Below are 13,085 nucleotides of genomic sequence, written 5' to 3' on the forward strand. Positions count from 1 at the left end.
TCTAGTCATGTTCTATCCCAATTCCAAAGTGCACATCCGTGTCATGTGTCGTCTAGGGGAGAGCAGCAGGGGCGTAGGACTGGTCAGGCTTGACAACCTTACCACCAGCCAGCTGCTTATCGGTGTAGGCAGGGTAGATGATCTGCTTCTTGCTGCTGACAACAGACAGAGTGGTGAAGCCCTTGTCGGCGCCGAACTGGCCGCTCCAGCCGGAGGTGATGGTGAAGGTGCCGCACTTAGCAGGGCCACCGTTCGCCTTAGAAGCACTCTTGCCCTTGACGACGTACTTGCAAGCAGTAGCAGCACCGCTGCCGGTGTTGATCTTGAAGTTCCAGGTGCAAGTGGTGTCGGGCTTATCGCATGAGCGGCTAAGGCCCCGGATGGTCCATTGAGGCGTGGCAGCCATCATAGAGACGCTGTCGGAAGAGGCGGCAGGGGCAGCGATGGCGCCGGTAGCGGAGAGGAGAGCAACGAAAGCGGCGGTGAACTTCATTGTGATGGTTGAAGGATGTGGTTATTTGGAGATGTGGTTTTGGTGCGTTGTTCAAGTGTGGGTGAGGGATGATGTAGAGAAGAAATTGTTGTAAGATGAGTGTGTTGATGAGTGATGATGATGTCCTTCAACAGTTGCAACTCTCTGGTTATATAGTTCTTCAATGAGTAGCAGAAATGTATTAATAGGACCATGACCGCACTCAGGAACTCAGGAACGGATCATCGGCTTCGGAACTGTGAATGACCTCACCAGATTCAGTTACGTCCTCGCTTTCGCCGTCACCGTAGCGGCACTCTAAGCAGAATACGAACGCCTCAAAAGTGCTGCTCCGGGGATTTTCAGGGCCAAGAACGATGTGCTGGGGCAGACAATATAAGACGGCACTGTGACGCTAAAACTTGCGCAACAAGTGCTGGCTTGTTTTTGGGCAAAGGCTCGTTCGAGAATGGGCGATGGCACTATTCCCCGTCAACCCCTTGCATCTAACCCTATCAAGCTTAGCACAAGTATGTATCGAGCCAATCGAGCACATGGTATTTTTAGACATTTCCCCACTTGTCTCAATGGGCGGAAATGCTGCCAAGAAAGGTTAAGAGGATTGACCATTCCCCAGATGAATACGAGCTGATGGTCTCGACTATTGCCTCGTGCGTTCTCATGTTCACCAAGCGTCGGTCAAAAGGCCTCGTGATGATGTCAGCCACATGTTAACAATGGGGTGATCTACATATTGATATTGCTCTCATCGTCAAAATGTGCTGTGGGAGTGCGCGTCAGAAGGATCATCGTCTCATGGAATGATCTAGTGTAGTGTAGCGTAGCAGCGGACGATCATTGTCACTGAGCGACTTCTTAAGTTCACTGCAAAAGCAAGGGCTATTGACTAGTGCATTCCGAGTCGCAGGGTAGGCAATGTCTAGGCGCTCAGCGTGAAGGCCAAACTGTGATGATGATAAGAAGAGATGCGCACGAGATAGTGTTGGGCTTAGAACCTCAATTGATGGATGAGACACCTCCTGTCGTCGAACCTAAGCTGCTTCTGGAAAAGAAACGTGAAAGAGAGGCTAAGTTGTCCGCCAAAGCCGAGAGGATAGGCTCCAAAGTGGTGATTTTTTATGTGGTCGAGACTTACCACTATATCCTGGAGCAAAGAAGTGTTGGTGAGGAACACCAAGAAGCTAGACGTCAAGACTAAGATTTCGGCATGAAGGATTGCGTAAATCCTAGGAGTATAGTAACATTTAATATGTTCTTTTAGACTTCCTTCAATTGTCCCCGCAACACATCTCATCCGAAGGGCCAAGGAGGTGAGTGATCTCAGCACGGTATAATCTGCAGCTGTGGTAGGTATCTGTTGAAAGATATCTTCAAGCTTCGTTGCGACGGTTTAACGACAAACTCTCAGCAATCCCAATTATTCGCGGTGATTTAACTAGCCCTGGCTGATTAATTTTGATGTTCTCGAGGAGCTCTAGTTTCTGCTTCTAACGCGTCTATGGTCTGGATTGTGATTCCCAGTGCACAGAGAATAGTGTATAGGGGGTAGATTTCCATAAATTAATATTGTTCTACACTATAGGTCATCGGGACCAAAATTGTCCACCAGTGTGGTCCCTTTTACAAGCCTCTCAGTGATGGCCTCGACTGAGGGTCATTGGAAACTGACAATTGAAGATAGTGAAAGCAATCGAAACCAAAGGTTGTTATGATATAATTACAAGGTTGAGGGAGTAGCCATCAGTAGAAGAAAGGTTTCGCTTCACCTTCCCACCATCTCCATCGAGATATCGTGAAGAGAAGAACTCCTTTTCTTAGAAGCCGAAGGAATGAGATCAGATATAAATCCAATATCAAAATGGAAACATTATTCGAAGATTCAATGGGGGGTTTGTGTAGCTGAATGAGGAAATGAAACGCTGGAGAGGAGGCGCGTGGGGCGTAGGGCGTAACATGCTCCCGATGTTGCAAGGTGCGGCCTCTCCATCTCGCAACAAACGCGTATAACAGTCTGGTAGGGTCACATTCGGTAGAAGGGGCAATTAAAAAGAAAAGATGAAGCTTACCGGCCAACCTTAATGTCGGCCCCTGACTGCTTCATTTTGCATTACGGTCCAGGCACACCCTAATTCTTTCCAAGGTCTGACCTTTCGCCTTCCCTCACAGGTCCTCCTTTTACTTTGCTTAATCATCTGATTGCAGTAGAAGGAGGTTTTGTGTTAACGCTGAGTCGTAAGTAATTAATTAAGCGTGTCGTAATTGTTGTCACTGCAGAGTCATGGTCAGCTGGCTCCAATCGGTTAAGTTGCAGCTGACAACTAAACATCCTCAAGTAAGCCAGATTACAGTTACGCGTCGTTCTTCAAACGCGGGCTCAATATTTCACCGTCTTTTGAACTTTCAACCATGCTAACAGGACTTAGCCAAGCTACGATTGGACCAATCTCGTGGCTTGCCTCAAAGATGACGGTTGTCAGGCATCGGCCTCCTGTATTGGTCGCGAGATACGTCACAGCTGACGTGGTGGGTACCAAAGGAACAGCCTGTCGAGCAACCACCATGTATGCAGGACTGGGCTCTCATGACAGCTTCAGCAACATAAGAAATCTAAAATAGGAACCGGGCTCGGTGCTTTGGATCGTGCGGCTGGCCTTCATGCTAATGTAATGGGGCGTTGAGGCGCGGCGGTTAATAACTTTGAACTGTCCGTGGACGCGCGTCCTCGAACAACTTTCCTCATTCGTAAATCTGCAGCCTCTCTTGAATAGCGAATGATATTTTGAGACATTGAGCTGATAGAATAGTAATTTGATAGCCTCTTGTAAATTTAAAAAACTCGTGAATTTGTAGTATCCATCTCCTTGACGCTCATCGTCTTTACCTAGGCGGCCTCGCCTTAAGCCTGAACCCCCGACTTCAGTCTTATATCCAATTCCTTGAAAATTCTCCATACTAGGACACACCTCAATTGTTAAACCGTCGTTATGGCTTCCAACATCTCCTGTCCATTCAACCTGTCTCCGACCCACCTCTGCATGCTCGGCTTAGGCTGGGTTCTTCTGGCAATACGAAAGTCAGAAAGCCAACCTTCATGGCTTTCTATGCCTTTTATATATGGCGCTGTGCCTATATAATGTGCTATTTGGAGCATCTTGGTCCTTCATCTCATGCTCATCGACTTGTAAGATCCCGTACGGAGGCTTTTGAAAGGGTCTGCTGACAGACAACGAAGCCTCGATCAAATCAAGGGTGAATGAGGCAAGAACAAACACGGGTGCTTGCCCAAATGGGCGAAAGGTGTTACAAGTGATAAATGAACTGCACTTGACTTGAAAATTCAGCGCCAGGCAGTCGGCTTGTCTTGCCAAGGCGTCGGGATGTCCCCTAGTGTAGCATTTTCGAGCAAAATTTGAGTCTATCATCGTCTTCTACACCTCTATTGTGTCTCATGGTCTCCCAGTTGGGCTCATAAAGGAAAGGCCTGTCCTGGGAAATGTTGAAACCTCGCCAGTCTTGATTATGGCTGGTTCCTCCAATCGCAATTGGTAGCCCTACGCCCTACAAGTGAGCTTTACCGCTTGACGCATTGAACCTTGTAACTGAATATCCACTATTACCTTGTGAAGAACGCGTAATTTAGGGCAATGCCATCTATAGGTCGGACGCTGAGAGTTCCGGACACCGTCTCACACCTTACCTACCTTACCTACCATTGTCACCTCTCTCAATCTCGGTGCCGCTGTCGATTTGAATCATCAATCCGCTTGAAGCTGCTCATGTTTTATTCTTGGTCCTGCATTCCTCCATTATCAGACGTCTAGAACATGAGAAGTCTTAACATGGCTATCTTCCATGCAAACAGCGTAGGGTCAAGGTATCGATCAATTGCATCTTCCAACGTCTGGCCCATCAGGTTTCCTGACGTGTTGTACTTCCCCACAGTGTGATGAGAAAGTTCCATGTTCAGCATGTGCTAGACACTTGATTCAAAGTTTGAATCAGACCATAAAGATGTATTGCAGCTGTTCCACGTGGGCATGGATGATACATGTACAACCCCGTGTACGATAAAAATGGTTCGCAGTATATGGAACTTTGATTTGTCCTTGGCCGAAGAGAGCCAGGACTGGCTTGATCGCCAGAAGGTTTATACCTTGTGGAACAAGTGGCCTCTGATCGTCAACCTGACGCCGGTTACGCGCAGCCAGTCTGCCGGTAGTTAACTGGAAGGTAGAGGGCGACGTAATCAGATATTATGAGCCCGCTTTTGGGCTCGCTTCGCACTCTTTTCTATGTAACAAAGGTCAATGTCAGCTGGTCAGAGCCTTTCGGTGGTTGGTAACTATCAAATCTTCTCCCACTGCCCGGTGACGCAAGATTTCTCTCGATCGTTTGTGTATATTTATCAGCTGCCGAGTTTTGAAGTTGACAAATCCCTGGGTCCTTTTCTTTGGTGCTTACCAGCTGTTTCAGCGAGCGGGTTTTTCTACCCTAAGAGCAAGGATATTTCATCCTCCGCCAATCTCTAATCGTAGGTAAAATGATAAGGCTGGGAAAGGCTTCGCAAACACTAGGGTTGATGCTGCAATGACAGAAGCAGCAATTCTGTAAGGCTGGGCCGCATCACAGAGTGGTACGTACAGTACCCGGAGACACGACGAGCCTGAGATGTGTTTTCGCTTTGCATCAGGACGAATTCCTATGGTTGGAGAAAGAACCTCTGAGTCAGATGAGGACATCAACGCCCGGATCACGTTGAAGGCAAGACAAAACCTCCGCAATTCTTGCCTGTCAATACGGACATAACCTCCTTGTCCGTCACTTTATCCCGAAGAGGTCACAAGTCCGCCCTAGACCATATTTTAGCCCCCACTCCGAAGATGATCGGGCACTGAGTTGCTGTGGCTCTTAAACAACTTGTCCATCCACTTCCAGTACTCTCTAATTTCTTTAGGTTGGCCAAGTATTTTCAGCTGGAGGGACTGTTCATCATGGTGGACAAGTCGACCCCAAACATATAACCTCACTATGAGCCTGTGAGCCCTGACGAAAACCCACTCTATCATCAACACTACCAATATGGCGGCTCTTTCAACTCGGATACCCCCGATCACTCCAAGGCCAATGTTGGTGTATACACCTTCGACACTCCAAAAAAGCATCGGTCTGTCCAGCCCTCCAAGTGGCGGTTCAATACGCTTTCAAAGAAATGGCGGTTAAAGGCTATCTTGGTCTCCTTTGAAAAGAAGGATGAACGGCAAGTCCCAATCGTTAAGGACAGGCTCACTGCCATATTCACTGCGATGATACATCTACTAGCCATTGCTGGCATCATAACCCTCAGCTTCTACATCTTCAAGAACTACTATATCGGCAAGGAACTGGAAGGCAAGCCAGGCTACAACGTCGAGAAGAAACTCGGCATCCAGTTTGCCTCCAAGCTTATGGAAATGTTCATTGTTCTTTCCCTCAACGCCATCACGTTTGCCATGGTCCGACACGAGTTCACCCTTGGCCAATCGGTTCCCTATGGTGCTCTAGTGGCCGGTCAACAGATTTTCGGAAATCAGCTTTCTCTGGTCAGACGAGTTCAAGAGCATCTTAACCGGGAAGTTTTCTAGGGGCTGGAAGAAGTTGATCTCCATCGTCACCATTTTTGTCTGTACTATCATGGCACTCGGCGCCTCATCTCTCAGTGCCGTGGCAATGATGCCACAGGAAGGTGACTGGAACGCCGGTGGAAGCATCGTTTACATCAACGCTACTCGAGATGAAGTCTTCCCGGTAATCCTCACAGACAACAACACTCTTGGTGATGCCTGTAAAGTCACTGGAAACGAGTTATGTCCTTCATGGCAGTGGGAGGTTCTCAACACCCAGATATCTCCAAGTTTCCTCCATCCGGCCAGGTGGACGACGGATTGTTTGCCAAACGACCTCCACGCGAAATCTAGGTTTTCGGTCCCTTGACGACTTTGGTCAACCTTGTTGTAGACATCCGAGAGAAATGGTTCAACTTGAACAGCCCCAGCCATGATGCCTCACTTTGCGCCCGCTGAGGCCTGCGTTTTCAGCTCCCTTCACTGGGAGCAGGCCGCGAGTAACTCTGCCAAAGCAAAGCAAACACGGTTCAGTCTCTACAGCAAGATTGAACATCGCCTGGAAATTTCCATGGCCATTAGCCACACCAGGTGTGAAAGGATCTCGACAGACTCGGAGAAACCGAAGACGGTGCTGTTCCCTGACTTTGTGTCTTTTCCTCCCTCGACGCTCAATGTCAATGATGACAACATCACCGACTGGCTGTCAGAGACACTGCCAGACCTGAAGCAGCCCGAGGTGTTTTGGTTCGATTCCGGGCCCATTATCGCCAACACTTCAGTCGGTGCGGTGGTAGCGATTCCTTCGAACCAGCTAGACAGCTCATTCGATGTTTACGGATGCATGATCGATGTCCGATGGATCACAACTACTTTGTCGGGCGACGCTGTTGCACTTCTCGGCAAGGGGTACGCCCCCTTTTCTGACTCTATCGCGACCTCCCTGGCTGGATCTTGGATCGGCAATCCTAATTACGGCCAGCGCGTTCGCATCGAGCCGAGCTTTGCAGGGTACCTCAATCCCCAGGACTCGAGAACCAAGCGAACTATTATCCACGAAATGATTCGCAGTAGTGGCGTCTGGACCTCCAATGATGGCAAGGGATCCAGGTCTCCCGAGTACCTAGAGGCAATCCTGGGAGGCTTGACTATAAACGGCCTGGCACGGCCAACTCCACGAGCAACCCCTATCACGAAATTAGCCGACCCCGAAGGAGAGTGGTGGAAGAGCTTCATGCCACAGGACGGCAATGTGTTTGGCCCTGGTGGAAGTCCCTACGCAGTATCCAGTGATGATGAGGCCCGTTTCTACAAAACTGAGATGGAAACCTGGGTGACCGGATTCGCCTTTGCCGACAACAGGCTTACGATGCGAGGAGCCATGACAGTCTTCTACGTTTACGCAATATTTGTGATAGTATATTCTGTTTGGTCGATTTGGTCTGGCATCACTTCGTCGTCTTGGGAGTCAGTTCCAGATCTTCTTGCTTTGGCTCTTGCCGACAAGAAGCCATTGAATGACTCTGGGGCATTGGAAGAGGATGGATTCAAGAGTGTCGATATTATGAAGGAAAATTATTGTATCTCAGCAGATGGGGGCACTTTGAGACTTCGACTAACTCATGGCCCGGTGCCATATGAGAATCGTGTCAAGCCAAACGAAGCTTATGATTGATAGAAGCGAAAACACAGGCTACAACCTTGTATCTTTCTGCCCACTCGTCCCTTAGAATTGAATCCCGCCGGGGAGCTCCCAGACGCTATGTCCTGATCCGGGACATATTTTCCTATTGTTCACCCTTGGCCCCCCAAGTCGAGAGCACTCCGTTGTTCCTCCGTACGCGGTAATCAGAATCTTGAGATCCTCCAGAATCTTCTTGGCATTGCCCTCCGCCTTGTCCTTACACATAGGAACTAGCGTCCTCAGGGGTCTATGGCGGATGAAGTCGATGCCAAAGAAGATCTGCTCCATGACGTAGAGGACGCGCTTCGTAATCCCCTTTGTGTTGGCATCAATTCCGATAGCGACCATGTGCAGGCTCGTGGTAAAGTCGTCAAACTCAGAAGTAAACTGAGACCGAGTCAGCGGATGAGAAATGGATCGTGGAGCTCTTCTGGTACACAGACCTGGTCGAACTTGTCGCAAACCTCTTTTTGCTCGCCTTGATTGAGCTTCTTGATGTCGTCGCTGCCCTTTGACTCATAGAACCTCTCTACGAGAAGGACGCACAAATCCAGCATTTCATTCAACTTATCCCTAATGACCTATAACACAAGCCGAGAGGTTAGTACATGATATACATATTTAGGGGATGGGTCATGTAAACTTGCCTCTGCCGTTGGTTGGGCATTGTCAAAATCAATGTTTTCGATGATATCTGTTGTCTCGCTAAAGAGGGGAAAGAACTTGCCCAAGGTATTGGCGACGCTCTCGACGCCGTTACCTGCGCTGGTCTGAGCTGGCACGGCAGCAGCCGGGGCTAGGACGAGGTCGAAGATAGAAAAGACTACCGAACTCTTCATCGTGACGTATGAGGATGTTAGTCAGGTGCGTAGTGTACTGGGAGTGAATGAATTGGGTGATTGGAGGCCGAGGATGGCACCTCATCCTCCTTATATCTTTGGACTCCTTCCCTAGAGATCCGCTATTCGCTATTTTTCTTGAAACTAACGAGGTCAAACATATGGAGGAAAGGGTCCTATCGGCCCGGATCGTGTTTCCTGATCTCTTGTCTCGTTCGTCTCCCGCCCTCGATCATGAGTGTCTCGACCTTTTACAGCACAAGAGATGTGTTACCATACTTTCTCCACCATGTTATTCGCCCTATTACGGCATTTTACGACAGAGTTTCAACACTGCTATGTGATAATCACTATTTTCTTTGCCATTTCAGCCAATATTTTCTCTATGAGCAAAGAAGTGCTACCACGAACAATGATATGTCAATGTCTAAGGACTCGTTGGAGTTTCCTCGCGGGATATGTTTTCACCTGTCCGAATTATTCGCGTGAATCAACAAAGACACAGCGTTACTCTCTTTTTTCATCACGACGAGGGATATCATGGAACATCGCCACCACAGAAGCCTCAGGTAGATATAGAATCTATTCATTCGTCAGGTATCTTACAAGACTGCTGACTCCAAGACACGGAAGGTGTTGCTTTCTGAGTCAAGCTCAGCCAGGGTATCAAACGGCAGAGTAACCATAGGCGTCGTATGTCCAAGATCAACATTGAAAAGAATAGGAAACTTCCTCTCAACAAGACGCCCTTCACAAAAGAGCTCCTTGATGACGCCCGTAAACTTCTCCCTTTGCTCTGGGGTGTCGTACCCAAAGGGACGTCCAATGACAAGTCCCGCCGCCTCCTCAAATGCTCCGTAGGCGATCAGATCGGCAAACCCGGCTTGTATACGGGGCAGAAGAGGGCCCGAGGCATCGTCCTCGCCAATGGTGGTTTCCAGAAAGATGATTCTGCCTCGCCAATCTGGAACAATCGCAGGAATGCCATGCAAGCGCACAGCAACAGTGAGACATCCGCCAAAGAGGCGACCCTGGGCCTTGCCGGGCCGAAGCCACGTCCAGCCCGAGTTCCGAACGAGCTCGGGCTTTTTGGTTGAGGCGGCATCGGAAAAGCATGGGGCTGCCTTGGGGGCGTAGAAGGCGGCTGCTGGAATGTTGCCCAGAGGCTCGCGGGACGCGATGGCGCGGAAGAGGTTGTCCACACAAAATGCAAGTGGTGTCTCTTTATCGTCGACTGAGTTTGGTTCACCAAGCTCAGGGATGGCACCGGGTCCGTAAAAGGTGCGCAAGCCGGTGAGGGCATGCAGGAACCAATGTAGACCGGTGATGTCTGAGAAGCCAACTACGATCTTTGGGTTGTTGCGAATGATGCTGTGTAGTTCGGTATCGGCAAGGAGTGCAGGGATCAGTTCGGTAAAGTGTGTGCCGCCGATGGTGGTGATGATGGCAGAGATGGTTGGGTCTGAGAAGGCCTCTCGGATTTCCCTCAGGCGGTTGTTGATGGATGACTGGATGCCTGTGTCCTTGCTGAAGAAGGCTTGCACTTGGTATCCCTTCTCAGTGAGGACTGAAGTCGCCCGCGACATGACATCAGGGAGTGCATCGTTGAGACGTGCCGAGGGCGAGATGAAGGCGATCTTTGCGCCGGGCTCCAGGGACTTGGCAAGAACTGGCGATGGCATCTTGATGGTAGGTGATAAGAAGGTTTGGGACTTCTGGGAAAAAATAGTGGAATGCGTGAGAGTACGTAAATTTCTCGGCGCCAAGGCTCTTGGATGTAGTTTTTGGGGCTTGGTTGTGGGTTGAGGGGTTTGGCCACCTGGAGTGGAGGGGATTATACCGCGTCAACCACGCCCTTCGAACCCATGCCGCAACGACGCCTAATGGGGCTCAAGCAGTCGGATTTTGTTATCTCCGCCTTTTGCCAAATCCTTCATCGTCAAAGAAGAAGATAATGGCGTGATTGGTCTTAGTTGGTGGAACAATTGCATGTGATCACGTCGCTCGAGAGTTGCGGCTCTTTCAAAGGGTCATATCTTGATCGCGTGGCATCGTCAAACCCAGCGATCTCCCATACTAGGCCATTCGCCAGACGCACAGTAAGAGAAGAGTTTCAGGTTTTCAGATATTGGGAAACGACAGAAGACAGATCTTTCCAGAGAAACGCCTCGCCTCATGTCAAATCGTTGCCCATAACGTGTGTGTCAACGATGGGGAAGAGAGACATGGTAGTATCGAACGAGTCGAACCAGAGCATGTTGGGGGAGATGCCGAGGATCTGATCAGTAGCGTTTGCAACTGTGATCTCTGACTGCTCTTGTCCTTCGCCCTGGTTGATCAGCTGCCCGGTCGCCTCTGTGACCATCTCATGGTTCATGGCTGATTCGGGTGCCGGTATTTGTCCCTGGATACCTTGAGATGGCCCAGCCGACGAGAGCCTTGTAACGGGATCCAACTGGGACGAATTGTGAAATGGAGATCTTCCGATGGAATGAATGCTACCAAAAAGACCATTGACAAGATGTCCTTGTCGTTCCATCCTCAACCTCGCTCGATTCTCCATGTAAATGTCGCAAGCACTCTGTAGATGATCCAAGATCATCAAATGACGCTTCGCTACAGCGTCGTATCCACTGAAACGCTCGAGGATGCTTCTTGTTGCGGTAAGACTCTTTTGAAGAGGGAACGAATTATCGAAATCGCCAAAGATGGCTGCACCTAGGACAAGCCCAGATACAAACGCCGAGTTTCCAACGAATGGCAAGCGTTTGGGAATCATGTCGGTCTTCACAAAGACTTGAAGAATGTCAACAGTTCGAACAGCCGATTCGAGACAAGAATGCACCAAAACCTCGTTGGAAGATGATGATGATGGCTGCCTCTCTTCTCCACGGAGTGATGATTCATTGGCCTCGACATGCTGAGACACTGCCTTGTGAAGAAACGGGAGTGATAGCAACATGACGGTCCAGTAACCCGTTTGCTTGAGATGAATGAGGCCAATGTTGGGCTGCTTGCCCCCAGCTTGGTCATCGATAAACTCATCTTCTTCAATGCCATCGCGCGCAAGACCATCAGCACACTGAACCGTCCAGCGGCGCAGATGCTTGCTGATCCGCTCCAAGACCTCGGGAGAAATCATGCGTTTAGCATAAACGTCTGTGAGGATGGACTCGAATATCATCGAGAGGTCATTGCAGGCGGAGTAGTCCTGGGGATTCGCAGTGTCTCGAAGTTCCGATGTTGACGGTGGGCGACCAAGTGATGCGCTCATGAACAAGTCGAGAATCCGTATTGCTTTCCAGAGACGTTCTCTGGTACGACACTCGGCTGGTGAGAAGAGGGAGGAAATATCATGTCGATGAAGGCCAATTGCGTAGGCAGCTCGCACGCCCATGCCGAGATACATGAACGCTGCGTTGCGACGTGAAGCTCCGAGCAAATACATGGCGATCAGGGCAAATGCTTGGATTGTCGTAATGCCGGGATCTTCCATCAAAGTCTCGACCGTCAAGTAGCGACCGTAGTTGAAAAAGACCTCGGCGAGCTCATCCTTGTCTTCAGGCCCGGTCTGCGCTCCAATGGCAAAGACAAGGTAGTACACAGAACTTGCAGGATCTGCCATGTCCTGCCCATCTTCCAGCCAGTTGTGGATGCCACTCTCCAGTTCCTTCTGGTCGAACAAGAGTAGCACGCAATTGGCAGACTGCATGTACCATCTCTGAAGATAGTCCACCTCAGGCGCAGTCTGCCTCGGAGGCGGGTTTTGGGCGCTCGATAAGATCCATCCTCGCCGTGTCTCAGGCGATGCCTCCACAATGCCATGTCGCAAAGGGTCGTCAACGAGGGAGCAATCCCCTATGCTGCGTCGCACAATGCGTCGGATATTTTGAAGAAATGATAGTGTTGCTGAGTCCCCGATGAACATGTACTCTCCTCTCGTGTCTTGGATGAGTCGTGACATCCGAGGCAATCGCTCTGGTTGTGTGTTTGAGAGGAGCTGCAACGTCTGTCCATCGCCAGCGTAGGTCTCATCTATTGATGCCAGGGCCGATGCTCCGCTGGCAGATATCGGTCCCGAAGTTTCTGGGGTAGCATGTCCTGTCGTGTTGCTTATCCGATCTGGATCAGGACTGGGTAAAGAAGACGCGACGATGCGTCTCCCATCAGAGGTGGTCGTTGACTCCTGGCAATCGAGCTTCAGGCCACGCTTGATACAGCGGGCACAAGGCCTCCGACCGTCACATCTCTGCTTGCGACGCTTGCAGTTATCGCAGGCCTCGGCGCATCGCCTTCGGTCGCAGTCCCGGACCCTCCTGGTAGGCATTGTTTGAGTTGAGGGCTTCGTTGACCGCGGGCCGCAACCTGTCGGATATGGCCCTACCTTTATTGGTCAACTTTGGGCGTGTGATGGGGCTGACCGTCAGGTCGTGGCTGACGTGGAGAGGGGCTAAACGTTCGGTCCGACT

At 50.0% G+C, this 13,085-nt stretch overlaps 6 protein-coding genes across 6 annotated transcripts; 2 read left to right on the forward strand and 4 right to left on the reverse strand.

Moving 5' to 3' along the window:
• Window positions 1-52: 52 nt before the first annotated feature.
• NCS54_01407400 (Hypothetical protein) lies at window positions 53-493 on the reverse strand (the record flags this gene model as incomplete). Its single annotated transcript, XM_053159236.1, has 1 exon — window positions 53-493. The coding sequence occupies one exon, from the start codon at window positions 491-493 to the stop codon at window positions 53-55; it is 441 nt and encodes a 146-aa protein (XP_053015211.1).
• Window positions 494-5,796: 5,303 nt separating this feature from the next.
• On the forward strand, window positions 5,797-6,114 carry NCS54_01407500 (Hypothetical protein; the record flags this gene model as incomplete). Its single annotated transcript, XM_053159237.1, has 1 exon — window positions 5,797-6,114. One exon carries the CDS (start codon window positions 5,797-5,799, stop codon window positions 6,112-6,114), a length of 318 nt encoding a protein of 105 aa, XP_053015212.1.
• Window positions 6,115-6,526: 412 nt separating this feature from the next.
• Window positions 6,527-7,768, forward strand: NCS54_01407600 (Hypothetical protein; the record flags this gene model as incomplete). The annotated part of the gene is made up of 1 exon (XM_053159238.1): window positions 6,527-7,768. The coding sequence occupies one exon, from the start codon at window positions 6,527-6,529 to the stop codon at window positions 7,766-7,768; it is 1,242 nt and encodes a 413-aa protein (XP_053015213.1).
• A 51-nt stretch (window positions 7,769-7,819) lies between these two features.
• Window positions 7,820-8,616, reverse strand: NCS54_01407700 (Hypothetical protein; the record flags this gene model as incomplete). The annotated part of the gene is made up of 3 exons (XM_053159239.1): window positions 7,820-8,164; window positions 8,221-8,358; window positions 8,425-8,616. The coding sequence occupies 3 exons, from the start codon at window positions 8,614-8,616 to the stop codon at window positions 7,820-7,822; spliced, it is 675 nt and encodes a 224-aa protein (XP_053015214.1).
• A 602-nt stretch (window positions 8,617-9,218) lies between these two features.
• On the reverse strand, window positions 9,219-10,298 carry NCS54_01407800 (Hypothetical protein; the record flags this gene model as incomplete). The annotated part of the gene is made up of 1 exon (XM_053159240.1): window positions 9,219-10,298. One exon carries the CDS (start codon window positions 10,296-10,298, stop codon window positions 9,219-9,221), a length of 1,080 nt encoding a protein of 359 aa, XP_053015215.1.
• Window positions 10,299-10,789: 491 nt separating this feature from the next.
• NCS54_01407900 (Zn(2)-C6 fungal-type domain-containing protein) lies at window positions 10,790-12,943 on the reverse strand (the record flags this gene model as incomplete). Its single annotated transcript, XM_053159241.1, has 1 exon — window positions 10,790-12,943. The coding sequence occupies one exon, from the start codon at window positions 12,941-12,943 to the stop codon at window positions 10,790-10,792; it is 2,154 nt and encodes a 717-aa protein (XP_053015216.1).
• Between the last annotated feature and the right edge of the window lie 142 nt (window positions 12,944-13,085).

Source organism: Fusarium falciforme, chromosome 12, assembly GCF_026873545.1.
Source record: "Fusarium falciforme chromosome 12, complete sequence".
Taxonomy (NCBI): domain Eukaryota; kingdom Fungi; phylum Ascomycota; class Sordariomycetes; order Hypocreales; family Nectriaceae; genus Fusarium; species Fusarium falciforme.